The 15,768-nt window shown below is 37.5% G+C and overlaps 1 protein-coding gene across 2 annotated transcripts in view; it reads right to left on the minus strand.

Moving 5' to 3' along the window:
- ITSN1 (intersectin 1 (SH3 domain protein)) overlaps window positions 1-15,768 on the minus strand; it is a 286,095-nt gene that overhangs the window by 183,411 nt on the left and 86,916 nt on the right. For both annotated transcript variants that reach the window (XM_006886744.1, XM_006886745.1), the window contains exons 2-4: window positions 10,270-10,329; window positions 8,729-8,821; window positions 7,397-7,460 (exon numbers count right to left, since the gene is read on the minus strand). In XM_006886744.1, coding sequence (XP_006886806.1) covers window positions 7,397-7,460; window positions 8,729-8,821; window positions 10,270-10,297 — 185 coding nt within the window. In that variant the 5' untranslated portion in view covers window positions 10,298-10,329. The remainder of the gene's footprint in view (window positions 1-7,396; window positions 7,461-8,728; window positions 8,822-10,269; window positions 10,330-15,768) is intronic.

Consider the following 15,768-nt stretch of genomic DNA (forward strand, 5'->3'; position numbering starts at 1 on the left):
ATAAAGTAAGATTTCCAACATCCTCCACACTGTTACCTTTAAGAACATTTACAGTGATCATCTTTGTTTTGGCAGTATCTTACTCAAGCATTCAACAGAGTTAATAATGAACCCTTTTCTGACACACTGGGGCGCTCTGGTGGCATAATATGTAGGGAGTTGTGCCACTAAAACAAAATGTGTGCCTCTCTGGCAGATCATATCCACCAGCTGCTCCAAAGAAGGAAGACTGGCAATTTCCTCCTATGGAATTTACAGCCTCAGAAACTGTGGAGGACTTTATGGCAATGAGTTTTGAATTATGAACTGATTTCTTCCCTTGGTGTTTCCCTGAAATGAAAAAACATGTTGGGGAACAAAAATTACTTTTAAGAAGTCTACTGTGCAGAGATAAAATAAATCTACTGTGAAAAAGTGGTAAAAGATTACAAGGAGATAACTGAATATAGGTATTTTCACCATTTCGCCTGGTTTCCGTCCCATGCATACACTAAGACATGGACCACTCCTTTGAGCTCCTGACTCATATCATACTCTGCCTCCACAGATCACATCTCTTGAGACTTTACCCCTGTGTTTCTGCTATTCATCCATCTGCCCACCCATTGATAAATACTGACCTTTTGATCTTGTGTGGTTGATTGTTCCAAGAAGTGAGTATCTCCCTAGTGTCACTATTTACCTTCGAGTCCTGTGTGTTGTTTAGCTGACAGCTGAGTCACAGGGTTGAAGGTTCCATGAGACCTTTAAAAATTGATACTTCAGTAGGACCGCGAGCTAATGCCTGCGGTAATGATCTCAATGACTATAAATCCTTAAAAAGCTTTTGTCAGCAATATCTTATTGTTATATATATTTCTTTATATGTGAACTGTCATATATATAGTATAAGGAAATGTGCCATTGTGGTACAAGTTCTTTAGCTAAAGTATCATTTCATTTTTTTACTAAGTGAATACAGTATTAGAGGGCATACATTCACAGAAGACTCACCTCAAACAATCTTTAAAACTTAATTTTATATAAATACTAGGGAACGCTGGTATCCTAGTAGGCACGAAAAGGTACACTGCCTAGTCAGAGGCAGAGTCTAAATCCACCAGCTGCTGTGAAAGAGAGATGGGTAATCTCCTGTGTGATTAACAGTCTCTAAAAAACCCAGCAGAGGGTCAGCTGCTCTAAGTTGGTCCAACTCAACAGCAATGAGTTACTGAGTTATGTAAACAATTATGTTACATGAAAATAATAACTTAATCTGAGCACTTATGATGTAAAGAATGTAAGACTAACACGCATGATTATGACTTTAAAAAATATTTCATTTCTACATTTCAAAACTCAGACTTTCTAGGTAATTAGGGTTAGTAATCTGAGCTTGGTGGATTCTGCAGATGCTTCTGATAAATAAACAGAAATCATGATAACACAAGTTACATGGCTGTTTGCCCCACCACCATGCACATCCTTAAACCAAACCACCAGCATGTTCAGGCAGTGCTTCCTCCCTCCTTAAGTCTACACTCCATTTCCGTGACAACTCCTGACTCTCATTCCCAAACCCTTTTGTTCTTCCCCTTTGTCTTCCTACTCCTCTCCCACCCCGCCTCCACCAGTTAAACATTCAAACAATTATAAGCACTTAAACTGCCAAAACGATGTTTGCCAGTTTCCTTCCAGTTCCTTATTAGTAAGATAATTTCTAGGAAGATGTATCTTTTTTGGCAGTTGTTATAGTCAAGAATTACGAACACTTGAGTCCATCCTCTGAGAATTCGGGTTTTATTATATTTTTCATTGGAAACTGGGTCGGCTAAACAGTTGAAAATATAGAGAAGTTATAGTTCATAAATTACTTAACTATCACCTATAATAGGCTGAATAATATAGTTTCTACAAAGGAACAAAAATTTATAAAGGTTTTAACATTTATCCTTCTAAGCCCACATCACTCACATATTTGAACTAAGGTCCAGAGCAAAAACTAGAATAGTTCTCTATTCTCATTTCAGAATTCAATTCTTCATCAGATCACTGACAAAAAGGCATTGCCCAGAAAGTAATAAATGCTGCAGAAGATGTGGTGAGATAGGAATTCTTATATATTGTTGGTGGGATTGTAAAATGGTACAACCACTCTAGAAGGCAGTTTGCCACTTCCTAAAAAAACTCAACATAGAAATTCCATATGACCCAGCCATTTCACTGCTTGAAATATACCCCAAGATAATGAGAACTGAGGCATAGGATTCAAACTGATTACATCTGTGAGAAGAACTGCTGGAGAAGCTCCATACCAGCTGTAAAACTACGCCAGGTACTGATTGTAGAAAAGATCACCATCTACTCTATACAAGTTCAAGCTGAAGCTAAGGAAAATTAAATCAATTCCAGGGAAACCAAAATATGACCTTGAGTCTATCTACCTGAATTCTACCTGAATTTCAAAACATCTCAGGACAGGTCTGAGGCATGAAAACTAATGAGCGAAGACCATATGAGCTGTGGGAGAATATCAAGAATATCATCCATGAAGAATGCAAAAGGTCATTACAAAGACAGAGGGGGAAGAAAAGACCAGGATGGATGCCAGAAGGACTCTGAATATAGCAACAGAGCACAGAGAAGCCAAAGCAAAAAAAAAAAAAGAAAAAGAAATTAGGATATTAAGGAGCTGAACAGAAGGTTTCAAAAAGCAGTGAGGGAAAACAAAGTAAAGTATTATAATGATATGTGCAAAGAGCTGGAGTCAAGAAAATCAAAGGGGCTGAACTCACTCAGCATTTGTAAAGCACAAGGAACTGAAGAACAAATTCAAATGTCAACTTGCTATATACTTAAGGATGTTTTGGGCAGAATACTAAAAGATCCAGGAAGTATTAAAGGAAGATGGAAAGGGTATACAGAGTCATTGCACCAAAAGGAATTGGCAGACACAGTAGAATTTCAAGAAATAACATATGAGCAAGAGCCTATGGTGATGAAGAAAGAAGTTCAAGCTGCTTTGAAGGAATTGGCAAAAAGTAAGGCCCCAGGAATTGATGTATACCAATTGACATATTTCAACTAACAGCTGTACTCAAGTCGTGTCAAGAAATCTGGAGAACAACCACTTGGCCAACTGACTGGAAGAGATCTGTATTTGTTCCCATTCCAAAGAAGGGTGATCCAAAAGAGTGTGAAAATTATCAAACATGAAAATTATCAAACACTGATATCACATGCAAGCAAGATTCTGCTGAAGATTATCCAAAAACGACTGGAACAGCACATCAACAGAAAACTGCCTATAGTGCAGGCTGGGTTTAGAAGGGGTCATAGTACTGGGGATATTGTAGCTAATGTTAGATGGATCTTGGCTGAAAGTAGGGAGTACCAGAGAAATGTCTATCTGTGTTTCATTGACTATGCAAAGTCTGACTGTGTGGATCACAACAATTTGTGACTAACTCTGAGAAGAATGGGAATCCTAGAACACTTGATCATGCTAATGCAAAACCTATACTTGGACCAGGAGGCAGTTGTCAGAACAGAGCAAGGAAACACAGCATGGTACAAAACTGTGAAGGGTATATGCCAGGGATGTGTCTTATCTCCCTACCTTTTCAACCTGTATGCAGAACAGATTATCTAGGAGGCTGGACCATATGAGGAGAAATGTGGTATCAGGATTGGAGGAAGATTCATCAATAATCTGCACTGTGCAGATGACACAACCCTGCCTGCTGAAGCTGAGGATGACCAGAAGCGCTTACTACAAAAGGTCAAGGACTGCAGCCTTCAATATAGATTGAGGCTCAATATCAAGAAAACAAAGATTTTCACCACTGGGCCAAATGGCAGCATCAGGATGGATGGTGAAGAGATTGAGATTGTTCACAGCTTTAGTTTGCTTGGTTCCAAAGTCAACACTCCCAGCACCAGCAGCCAGGAAATTAAAAGATGTTATTGTGATAGGAAAGTCTGTTAAGGACCTCTCTGAAGTACTAAAGAGCAATGGTGCCACTCTGGAGACTAAGGTGCGCCTGATACAGGCCATGATCTTTGCAATTACTTGCTATGCATCAGAGAGCTAGACAATGACTAGGGAGGACAGAAGGAGAAGTGATGTCTTTGAGCTGTGGTGTTGGGGAAGTGTACTGAATATATCATGGACTACTAAGAAAACAGTTTATCCGAGACAGGGTTAAACCAGGCTGCTCCTTGGAGGCAAGGATTCTGAAACTTCATCTGACATGCTTTGGACATGTTGAAAGGAGAGACCAGTCCCTAGAGAAGGACATCATGCTTGGGAGGGTGGAGGTACAGTGCAGGAGAGGAAGACCTTCTATGAGGTGGACTGATTCAGTGTGACTGAGGTAATCGGAGTAGGTGTGTCAGACGCAGTGTGACTGGCATAGGACAGAGCAGGGTTTAGGGCTGTTGTTCAGTCGCAGGAGACTTGATGGCACATAACAACCACCACCACCATAAACTTAGCTAAAAAGAAAAAATGAGAGACATAAAGAATATTATTACTCAATCAAAGATTGTAAGTTTATCATCATTATTGCTAATGTTTTCATGTTCAAGTGAATAATATATTGGCAAATGAAGTTGGATACACTGCTAAAAAGTCTGGAAAACAGTTGTCTCAATAGGAAAAAAGAAAAATTCATTAGAAATACTTTCTTTTTCTCGATAACACTTATTACTATATGATATCATTTTTATGTTGCTTTTGACTATCTCCTTCTGTTGTTGCTGTTGTTAGATGCCATCAAGTCAGGTACAACTTACAGCCACCCTATGAACAAGAGATCTGAACCCTGTCCTATCATGTGCCATCCTCAACATCTCTGACACACTTGAGTCCCCTGGAAGAGTCACTGTGTCAGTCTTGTTGAGGGTCTTCTCTCCACTGACTCACTCCATTTCCAAGCATGATGTCACTTTCCAAGGAATGGCCCCTCCTAGCAACACACCCAAAGTATGTGATGTGAAGCTGTGCCACCACTGTTTCTAGGACACACTCTGGTTGTACCTCTTCCAAGACACATTTATTCATTCTTTTGGCAGTCGACGGGATATTCAGTACTCAGACTGTCATATCTATGAAAGCAGGGGGTTTGTCTACTTTGTTCACTGCTGCTTCCTACCACTTATAACAGTCACTGAGGGAGATCTGATGGCACAGCTCGAAGTGTGTTATGCTCCTAAGTTAAAAGTGGTATGTCTCATTGGCAGTTCAAATCTGCCAATGGCTCCAAGGGAGAGAGATGAGCCATCTTCTCTCTAGTGAATTATAGCCTCCAAAAGTCTTACTGGATGGTAATGAGCTGATGTCACTGTCAACAGCAGACATGTGATATTGTGAAATGCTAAGTGTGGAGTGACATATTCTTGCAGTACAGAATCTATTACATATCACTGCTTCTGATATGAACCCCATAAATTGGGAAAATAAGATAAAAGTACAATTAGTAAAGACAGTTCTGCCAGGAAAGAGAGGCTCTTGAGAGTGATTCGGACTGATGGCGTGAAGCACAAATGTCCATCACAATGCGAAATCAAAGAAAGTTTTAAATGATTAAAACAAATGTCACAAGTCCCTCACATTTAGATTCATGCATTTAACTAACAGATTGAGCTCCTGTGTACATACATGCCTGAGTGTTTGCTTTTTCTCTTTTTTAATCTTTTCCATTTTTTTCAAAAAAGTTATTTGATTTTTCTTGCTCACAGCAAATCAGAAGGTACAACTGGAATGGCATTATATGAGGAGGCTCACGAGTGGAAGAGACAGTCTGGCAGCCAGTATGCTGACAACGAGGAAAAAGAAAACAAAGCAGACACTAAAAAAAGCACAGGAACTTGATATCACTTTGTTTTGATTCAGATATATCCATACACAAATACACAAATACACAGTCATTCACACACACACACAAACACACACACACGTATATTTATCTTTCTCAGGAAAGCTTTGCTATTTCAGTATTCAGTAAATGTATTGATGAAACAAGCAGGAAAAAGCTTAAATTATGTTTTACAGCTTTGAAGGCAACAAGGAGTCACTTCAACCATTAATTTCTATAAAAATGATAAAAGAAAAAAAGATCACTGGTTATTTAGGGTGCAAGTAATTTTGCACTGTGAAACATCTCATCCACAATGATGACATCAGCTACCTTGCTTGATTTTGTTTTGAGAGCCTATTATGTACAAGGCTATCCCTTAAGTCCTTTAAATATAGCTGCTATGCTATTTCTCCAAACAACCCTCTGACAAAATAATCCTCATTTTCAAGACTAGGACACTGAAATCAGAGAAGGTAAAGGCATATACAAAATCAGAAGGCAAGAGAGCCAGGATTCAAATGTAGGAGTCTGGATGAGTAAACGCAGGCTGCTTCCATAGTACTAAAAAGCCCGGCAAATGATGTTTTAACCTCAAGAATCATACGCTGTGGAGAATGTGGCTTCTGGAGCCACATCATCATGGCTTCCAAATTCATAAACTCAAATTCATGTTTACAACCCCTTTTCATTAATTATCTTTCTATTCAAAAGACACAATTTCCATTTGTGACAAAGAATGCAACCGTATTTATTAAGTAATCACCAAGTAAAGAGCGCTGGTGGTAAGGTCTAAAGATAGTTGTACTATTAATCCAAAGACCATGCCACATTGGTAGTTGGTATCCATCAGTAACTCCAAGAGAAAAAGATGAGCAGTGTAATTTACAGCCTGAGAAGCTCAATAAAGGGTCAGCTATGGGTCGGTTACAACTCAATGGCAATGAATTTACATTCTGAGTTAGTTATCAAGTCTGCATTATTTATTGATAACTTCAATGAACTATCAAATATTTTACCTTCTATTTCCCAGTCAATGAAAGATACAAGACTATTATATTGTTGTTGTTGTTGTTAGGTGCCACCGAATTGACCACAGTTTGAAACAAATAATGTATGATTCAGATGCATTTCAGAGAGTTGTTAGAAGATAAAACAAACTCATGATGAGAAATTCTCAAAACTCCGATTTTTCCCACTTCCACTGCGCCCAAACCAAACCTGTTGCCATTGAGTGGATTCCAATAGAATAGAGCAGAATTCAACCATAGTGTTTTTAAGGCTATAAATCTTTATGGAATCAAATTTCCTCACTTTTCAATTGAGGAGTAGGTGGTAAGTTTGAACCTCTAACCACTCAGTTAATAGTCCAGCACATAATCACAGCATCACTGGGGATTCTTGGTTCCACATTAAGAGGAAATGTTATAGACTATTTTGGAAGTATTTCTTTGGCAAGATAGAGTATTTCATGTTTCCTTTCTATAGCATAAGAAATATGCCAAATAGGACTGAAAGTATTTTATTGTATCTTCTGCTTATGTAAAATTCCAACTTACCATATCTGTGCTAAAACAGGTTGTGGTAACCCAGACTGAAAGAAAAAGTTCCGAGCTTGATCACCTGTAAATGCAATGGGAAAGAAGTTTCAGAAGAAAACAACAGCGGTGTCAGAAATCTTCTCACAGTAAAATTGCAAAAAGAAGAAATAAGCTGGCCATCCTGCAAATCTGCAGTTGATACATGGTTAAAAAGTCCAATGTGAAGGCTTTACGAAATAGCGAGCTAAATGCAAGTGAGGTGACTTTGTAATGTCATTTTTACAATCATCTCAAAAGGCTCAACTATTTTCAGAGGCACACTGTTCACCCTAATAAATCTGCTGTTAACTCAGAGGTTGCCAGCTAGCCAGTAACAACAAAGCAAATGGCAGAAATCCTGAAGAAGTCAATGATCCAGATTATTAGTTCATAAAAATGCTAAAAATCGCCTCCCCTATATCTACATGTAAAATTTTAAGTATCTTTATTATCTGTACTGAAGATAAGTGACAATATTTAAAAGAATTAACACTGATGATTAAGAATTAATAAATTAAAGAGCATTATGATAATATAATCTCTTCCCATGCAATTTACTGTCTCTGAAAACCCACTGGAAGGTCAGTTATGGGTCAGTTCCAACTCACACAAAAGCAAATCCCCAGGAAATTCAGATCTCACTTTTTTCTGAAGTTAATTCCTGAAGAGTAATCAAACAGGAAAGATAACAGAAAAGCCAAAGTACAAAAGGAACTTTAAGGACACAGCAAAAGGAGAAACAATTTTTTTAATAGTTCAAAATCTGCTCATTTATTTAATAATTTCTCAAACCAATCTAAGACTAGAATTAAGTAACTATTTTAGATCAAAAGCCATAGGATAATCCTACATTCCATAAGGCATGTGGCCCTTTGATCTTAACCAGCTCCCAACAGAGATGAGCCTGAAAGAAGTGGTTTGACATTTATTAAGGTCATGCACAGGGAGCTCTGGTGTCCTAGTGGCAAGACGCTGCACTGCAATCCCAGAGGTATGCGGTTCAAATCCACCAGATGCTCTGCTGGAGGAGGGAGCAATCTCCTCCTGTACCAGTCAGATCTGATTTGATGGTACATGTAAAAAGAATACAATTTACAAAAAAAAAAAAAAAAGTCGTGCACACAAAATTTGAATGGATTACGGAAAAAAGCAATTGCAAACCAACAAACTAACAAAAAATGCAAGAAAGTTAAACAGTCGCCTCACTCATATGTGCCTGCCACTTCAGTCTTGCCTACGAGATTTTCCACAGATACGTATGTATTACTAATGACAAGCAGGCAGAACAGTAAAAATGTTAAGTACAATTACCAGTAATAAATCCAGATATTGGCTTTAAACTGTGGAATTGTTGATCATGCTTCGCTCTTTCCTCTACAGTTATAGCCCAGATATCCAGGCTGCCTATAATTAAAAAGGGGGGGGTGACAAATAGGTTATTCAGTGTGAAAATACGTACTACTTCCACAGAATTTTAAGGTCCTGTTGATAAGTTATAAATGAAGATCTTTTTGTTTTGAAAAGTACACACATAAAACTAGAAAATTAAGATTAAAGAAAAAATACAGGGAATTGGCGCAGTGATGGACAGAGGGAGAATTTAGTCATTTGAACAATATGTACTGAGGGACTTACATGCTTCAGGCGCTGCTAGATATGGGGATAAAGAGGTGACCATGACAGACATGATTTCTGTCCTCACAAGTTTTACTATCTTATAGACAAACAAATCTGTCTTGGAAGAAGTGCAACCAAGGTGCTCCTAAGAGGCAAGGATGGGGAGACTTCATCTTACATACTTTGGACATGTTGTTAGGAGAAGCCAGTCTTTGGGGGGAAAATACCAGGCAGGGAAAGGTGGAGGGTCAGAGAAAGAGATGGATCCACAACAAGATGGATCGACATAGTGAATATAACAAGCCTGAATCCACTGCGGTAAAGTCCTAGCAGAGATCAGATGACAAGGCACAGGATAGGCCAGGACTACTGTTTATAAGGTCGCTGTAAGCTGCAGTTGATTCAATGGCACTTAAAAACATGATTACTAAAGGGACCTTTATTACTGTTTCAGGATTAATCCTGAAATTAAGAACAAAAGCAAATGATATTCAGTAATTTAAAGGCAAAACTGAATGAACACAAAATAGGTTGTAACTCGAATGATCTTCAAAATATCAAGAATTTCCTGTGCTAGAATCCTACGTGGGCCTTCACAGGTTTAATGAAAGGATGGTGCCTCATGCCTTCTTCCTCTCTTTATGATGTCGAGATTAGAAAGTTACCAAGAGTAATACATGAATTTCAGGATAAACTTAAACAAAAAGCATTACAAAAAGTTGTCTAAAATCTATGAAGGAACTCCACATTGACTGGACAGTTAACAACATGAGAATTAGTGTAAATTTTTTTATATTGTATAATAAGGTGTTGGGGAGCTCTGGTGGCCTAGTGGCAAGAAGCTGCACTGCAATCCCAGAGGAACACAGTTCGAATCCACCAGACGCTCTGCCGGAGAAGGAGGCGCAATATCCTCCTGTACCAGTCAGATATGATTTGACGGTACACGCACACAAAATAAAAAAAAAATAAGGTATTGTAGTTTAGGTTGTTGAAAAGGTTTTCTCGGTTTTTAAAAACATAATAATTGACGGATGAAATATTATGATAAAACAGGGAATTGCTTCAAAAGAATCCAGATGAAACAATGTTGACCCTGAGTTGGTAATTATTAACAACAGATAGCCACATGAAGATATTCAAGTTTGTGTATATCTGAAACTTTTCATAATAATATTTTTTTGTAAAAAAATAGTCTCAAAATACTTTACAAAGAAAAATTATTTAAAACTTACCACCAAAAGGTGTTGGAAACTGAGCCATGGTTCTGTTACTTTTACCTTGCTAATCGCCGCCTGTAATTGAAACACATTTTAAGGTTTATGAAAGTTTCATTCATGCATACTTACAAATTTATTTATATATTCTCTAAGTACCAGAAGACTAATTCTAAACTAGAGTACAATCCCATAAAAGAAAGTGAGAATTCAGAGATTCACTCATTCATTCTTTTCATAGCTTCTTCGTGACAGATACAGTGTTAGGAACTGGAGGTTGTCGTTAAAAAAATTGTCCTTATTTCTGGAGAAGACTCCTGGAAAAAATGGAGTGCCTTGATCTGGGACTTTCAGGCTGTGCCTGAGGATTTGTGCTGGCAAGTGGATGCTTGCCAGACCACAGAGGTCAACATCAATTAACTTCAAGAGGTATGAATAAGTCTATAAAGCTGTGGTTAGGTACCACTGAGTCGAGTATAACTCAGAGCAGGCATATGAACAACATAACTGAACCCTATCCTATCCTGTGCTATTCCCATGATCTCTGGCACACTTAGTCTCATCAGAAAAGAGTGGTCATTAAAAGCCCTCAGAGAGTTTTCTAGTCCGCAAAGACAGTGTCAGACCCCCTCTATCAGATACAGAAGCTCCACACTGGGGACTTTCTTGGACCTAATCCATGCATTTCTTGCTCATGATGAGTCTAATTTGTACCGTTTATCTATAATAAATCTATCATTGCAAGAATAGTATCTTCCAGAAAGTTCTAGAAGCTGTTTCAGAAAACTATCAAACCCAAAGAAAATGAAGAAGCCAGTAATCTGCAACTGGGTATCTGGTTTTCTAAAGGATGATGTTCTTCTAATCTGTGGTATCTGACTTAGCTCCAGGGGGTCAGAGAGAATGTGCCTTACAGGTAGCTGGTGTAAAAAGTTGAGAAAGTGGAAAGTGGGTCAATACTCACATTTTATTATTACATTTATATTATGATAGCTAAGAAGCTATCATAATAACCATGTAAGATCTATCCCAGAAATACAAGTTCAGTTTAACCTCAAAAATGTAGGTAATGTTGGTGGGATTGTAAAATGGTACAACCACTCTGGAAGGCAGTTTGGCAATTCCTCAAAAAGTTGGAACACAGAAATTCCATATGACCTAGTTATTCCATTACTTGGAATATACTCTGAGAAAATGAGAACTGAGGCTCAAATGGACACTTGTATATCAATGTTCATAGCAGCATTATTCACCATTGCAAAGACATGGAAACAGCCCAGATGTCCAACCACAAACGAACAAATTGAGAAGTTGTGGTACATTCATACAATGGAATACTACGCAGCACATAGGAGCAATGATTTTATAAAGTACTACCTTACTAGGGAGGGACTGGAGAGCATTATGCTGACTGAACTATATCAGTCCCACAACGACAAATACTGTATAAAGCCATTATTGTAGAATGAGTATGAAGATCTAAGAGCAGGGAGAGTGGAAGCAGAGGGGTGAAGATAGATAGTGGGAGGGTGTTAATCACAGGGTTGCAAAATTCGATGGGGGGGTGAAGCAAATGGGAAGGGTCTCTCGTGAAAAAACAATGTATTCAAACTTTGTAAACAAATCAGTATAAAATTAAAAAAAAATGAAAAATATCAGATAACATAATTCACTATATTAACAGATAATCGTATGGTACAGGACAAGATAGTGCTCAGATATTAGTCTCGACTGTACCTAACAACATATCATGGACTGAATCATGACCTCCATGAAACGATAACTGTAGGAGAGATGAGAGTGGATGCAACACTCCTTAATTCAACCATAGTCCTGATTGGGTATAAAGGGAGTTCCCCTAGGGTGTGATCTTTAATATCTCACCTCATTAGAGCTAAATTAATTACTTGGAGTGCATCTTTTTGGACCAGTGCAACAAAGTTCTTTGATAATGGGGAAGGCCAAAACACATGGAGGTCTCCAGAGAACAGTGGGCCTACAGATGCTAAAGGAAAGACTTTTCCTCCACCACTGACAGAAAGAGCGCAACCTCTTCCCTGGAGCTGGCATCTATCTGGAGTTTGTTCTATACAGTCAGAGAATAAACTTCTGTTTGCTAAAGTCATCAACTTGTGGTCCCTTTGTTATAGCAAGATTAGGTTTCTAAGATAGTGCAGGAAAAAAGGCTTCTGACAAAAACTCAACAGTCAGGGTAAAAAGATTACATCAAACTAGGATTAAGAGGAAACGTGCTCAAACAATATAAAAAATTTAAGAAAAACTATAGCTAGCTTTTTATTGGTATTGGCAAGCTAATACGAAAATTTATATGGAAATAAAAAGAATATCTATCATAACCAAAGCAATTTTTAAGAAGAACAAAATTATAATTTATTCTACTAGATTTCAAGATTTGCATTAAAGAAACAGTAAGGAAGACCTTTTTAGGCATAATGACCAAGAGAAAGAAATGAGAGTCCAAAAATAAATCTATGTATGGTTGGTTAGCCTATTTTATTTTTTTTCCATTTTTTATTTTGTTTTATTATTTTGTGCATGTATACTGTCAAATCAGATCTGACTGGTACAGAAGGAGATTGCCCCTCCTTCTCCAGCAGAGCATCTGGTGGATTCGAACTGAGATTTTATTTCTTAAAAAATAATGTGGCCAAAGAAAACCAGAAGAAAAGAAAAAGTCTTTTAGAAAATTGATTTAGACCAATGAGATACTCAGGGCGATGGGTGAGGGGAATTGATGCATCCATATCTTTATTTCATCACAAAATGCATACAAATTAACTTAAAATGAACCACAGACTTAAATGTAAAATGATACAATGTCATATAAAAATTGTCAAAGAAAATATGGGAGAATATATTTGCCATGTTTATCTAGTCAATAATTTCTTTGAAAACAAAAACTATTAAAAAGAAAAACTTAACAAATTAGTTCATCAAAATCACTTTGTCTCTTTAAAGGTACCAGGAGGAAAACAAACAAAACAAAAATGCAAGCCACAGAATAGGAGAACACATTTATAAAACATTTATCAGATAAAAGACTTGATTCAACATGTATAAAAAAATTCTTATTGTTAAAAATAAAAAAAGAAAAGGATACAATTCAGTAATTGGTAAAAGATGTAAACATACAAACAACACAGAAAATAACTTATGGAAATGGTCATCGAATACAAGAACAGTTACACAACGTCATTCGTTATCAGGGAAATGTAAATGAAAACGGCAGTGATGTAGATATATCCCAAGAAAATGAGAACTGAGGCACAAATGGAGATTTGTACACCAATGTGCATAGCAGGGTTATTCACCATCACAAGAATGTGGAAACAGTCCAAACATCTAACCACAATCATATGGATTGAGAAATTATGGTACATTCATCCACAGGATAGAATACTAACAACATGTAAAAACAATTATTTTGAAATTGCTACCTAATCTGGGAAGTACTGGAGAGCATTATGCTAAGTGAACTCATTACTCAGTCCCATATGGACAAATACTGTATAAGACCATTACTGTAGAAATAGGTAACTAGTAAAACCTGTATGAAGATCTAAGGGGGTGCAGAGAGGTAGGGACAGGTAGGGGGTAATCAAAGGTTACAACATTTGATGAGTGGAGGAATGGGAAATATCTTGTGTAAAACATTGTATACAAACTCTGTAAGTAAACCAGTATAAAATAAAAATTTTATTAGAAAAAAATTATTAAAATTAAAAAGACTGGATGTCAAGTATTAATGAAGATATATTGTATCTGGAAGTTCATAAACTAGTAACAATAATGTAATGGTACAACAATTGCTTCTAAAAATCCACCAGAGGGTCATCTACGGGTCAGTTCTGACTCAATAGCACATAACACAACAATGGTATAACTACTTTGGAAAACATTTTGGCAGTTCTTAAAAAATTAAATGTGTACCTAACATTAAGAGAAATGAAAATTTGTGTCCACACAAAGATTCCTACCAGCTTTGTATTTAAGAATAAAAAACTGGAAACCCAACTGTAAACTATCTCATGACTGGACAAACTGTATTACATCCATACAAAGATATACTACCAGAAAGAAAAAAGGAAAGTAACTGCTGCTACAAGCAATAATGCTTGCATACTTACATGCTTAATTTCAAAATAACTATCCTGGGTTAGAGAAGACAGGTTAAAAAAAAAAAAGAAGGGCCCTAGCAGCATGATCGCTAAGGAAGTACACTGCTAACCCAAACCACAACTTTCTAGCAGTTCAAATCTATCAGTGGCTCTGAGAGAGAAAGATGCACACTCTTCTCATGTGATATACAGCCTCAGAAACCTGACGGAGGATCAGCTATGGATTGTTTTGGACTCAATGACAAGAATTGAATTGTAGGGGCAGGAGGGAAGTTTGAACTCGTCACGGTAAAAATTCTGGACATCCTAGTAGGGAGCACTGAGTTGAGTTACAATCCAAAGGCATGCAGTTAGAATCCACCAGTTGCTCTGCCAGAGGACTGGCAATCTCCTCCCACGCAATTATACGACCTCTGAACACCCACAGGAGGGTCAGCTACGAGTTAGTTTTGACTTGAAGGTACACAAGAAGTTAAATATAAATTTGGCAGAACTTTAGCAGAACTCCCATCTAGCCATTAAGAAGAATTCATACTGAGACGGATGTCAAAAAAGTCTCTGAATATTGCACTAGAGCATCAAAAAGCCAAAGCAAAGGCAGGAAGTTAAGGAGCTGAATAGACGATTTCAAAGGGCCACTTGAGAAGCTAAAGTATTATAATGAAATGTACAACGAACTGGAGTCCAAAAATCATAAGGGCTGAACTAACTTGGCATTTCTTAAGCTGAAGGAATTAAACAATTCATGCCTCCAGTTGCAATACTTAAGAATGATTCAGGATGAATTAAAAGAAGATAGGAGTACACAGAGTCACTATACGAAAAAGAACTGGCTTACAAAGATTTTTTGTGAAACATATGATGAAGAGACAATGGTGATGAAGGAAAAGAAGTCTGCTCTGAAAGAACTGGAAAAAAAACAAGGCCCCAGGTATTGATGGAATACCAGCTGACATATTTCAACAAAGAGATGCTGCCCTGGACATGCTCACCAGGTTATAACAAGAAATCTGGAGGACAACTACCCAGCCAACTGATTGGAAGAAATCATATTTATTCCCATTCCAAAAAGAAGGTGATTAGAATGTGGAAAGTATCAAGCAATATCATAACTATTACATGGAAGCAAAATTCTGCTGCAAATTACCCAAAAATAATTGGAACAGTACATCAACAGAGAACTACAAGAAATACAGGCTGGGTTTAGAAGAGGCCATGGTGGCCTACAGTCATGGGAACTGTTGGCCCCCTGTTTTTCACACTCTCTGTTCTATATCATTCCTGGTAGTCTGTGTCATTATTAATAATTATAAAATTATTTCACTCTTTGGGACCCTTGGTCTGCAACATTCTGGCACCCTGAACCTAGGGACAAGGT

The sequence above is a fragment of the Elephantulus edwardii genome, unplaced genomic scaffold (genome assembly GCF_000299155.1).
Source record: "Elephantulus edwardii isolate Elephantulus edwardi_28Jun2011 unplaced genomic scaffold, EleEdw1.0 scaffold00051, whole genome shotgun sequence".
Taxonomy (NCBI): Eukaryota; Metazoa; Chordata; class Mammalia; order Macroscelidea; family Macroscelididae; genus Elephantulus; species Elephantulus edwardii.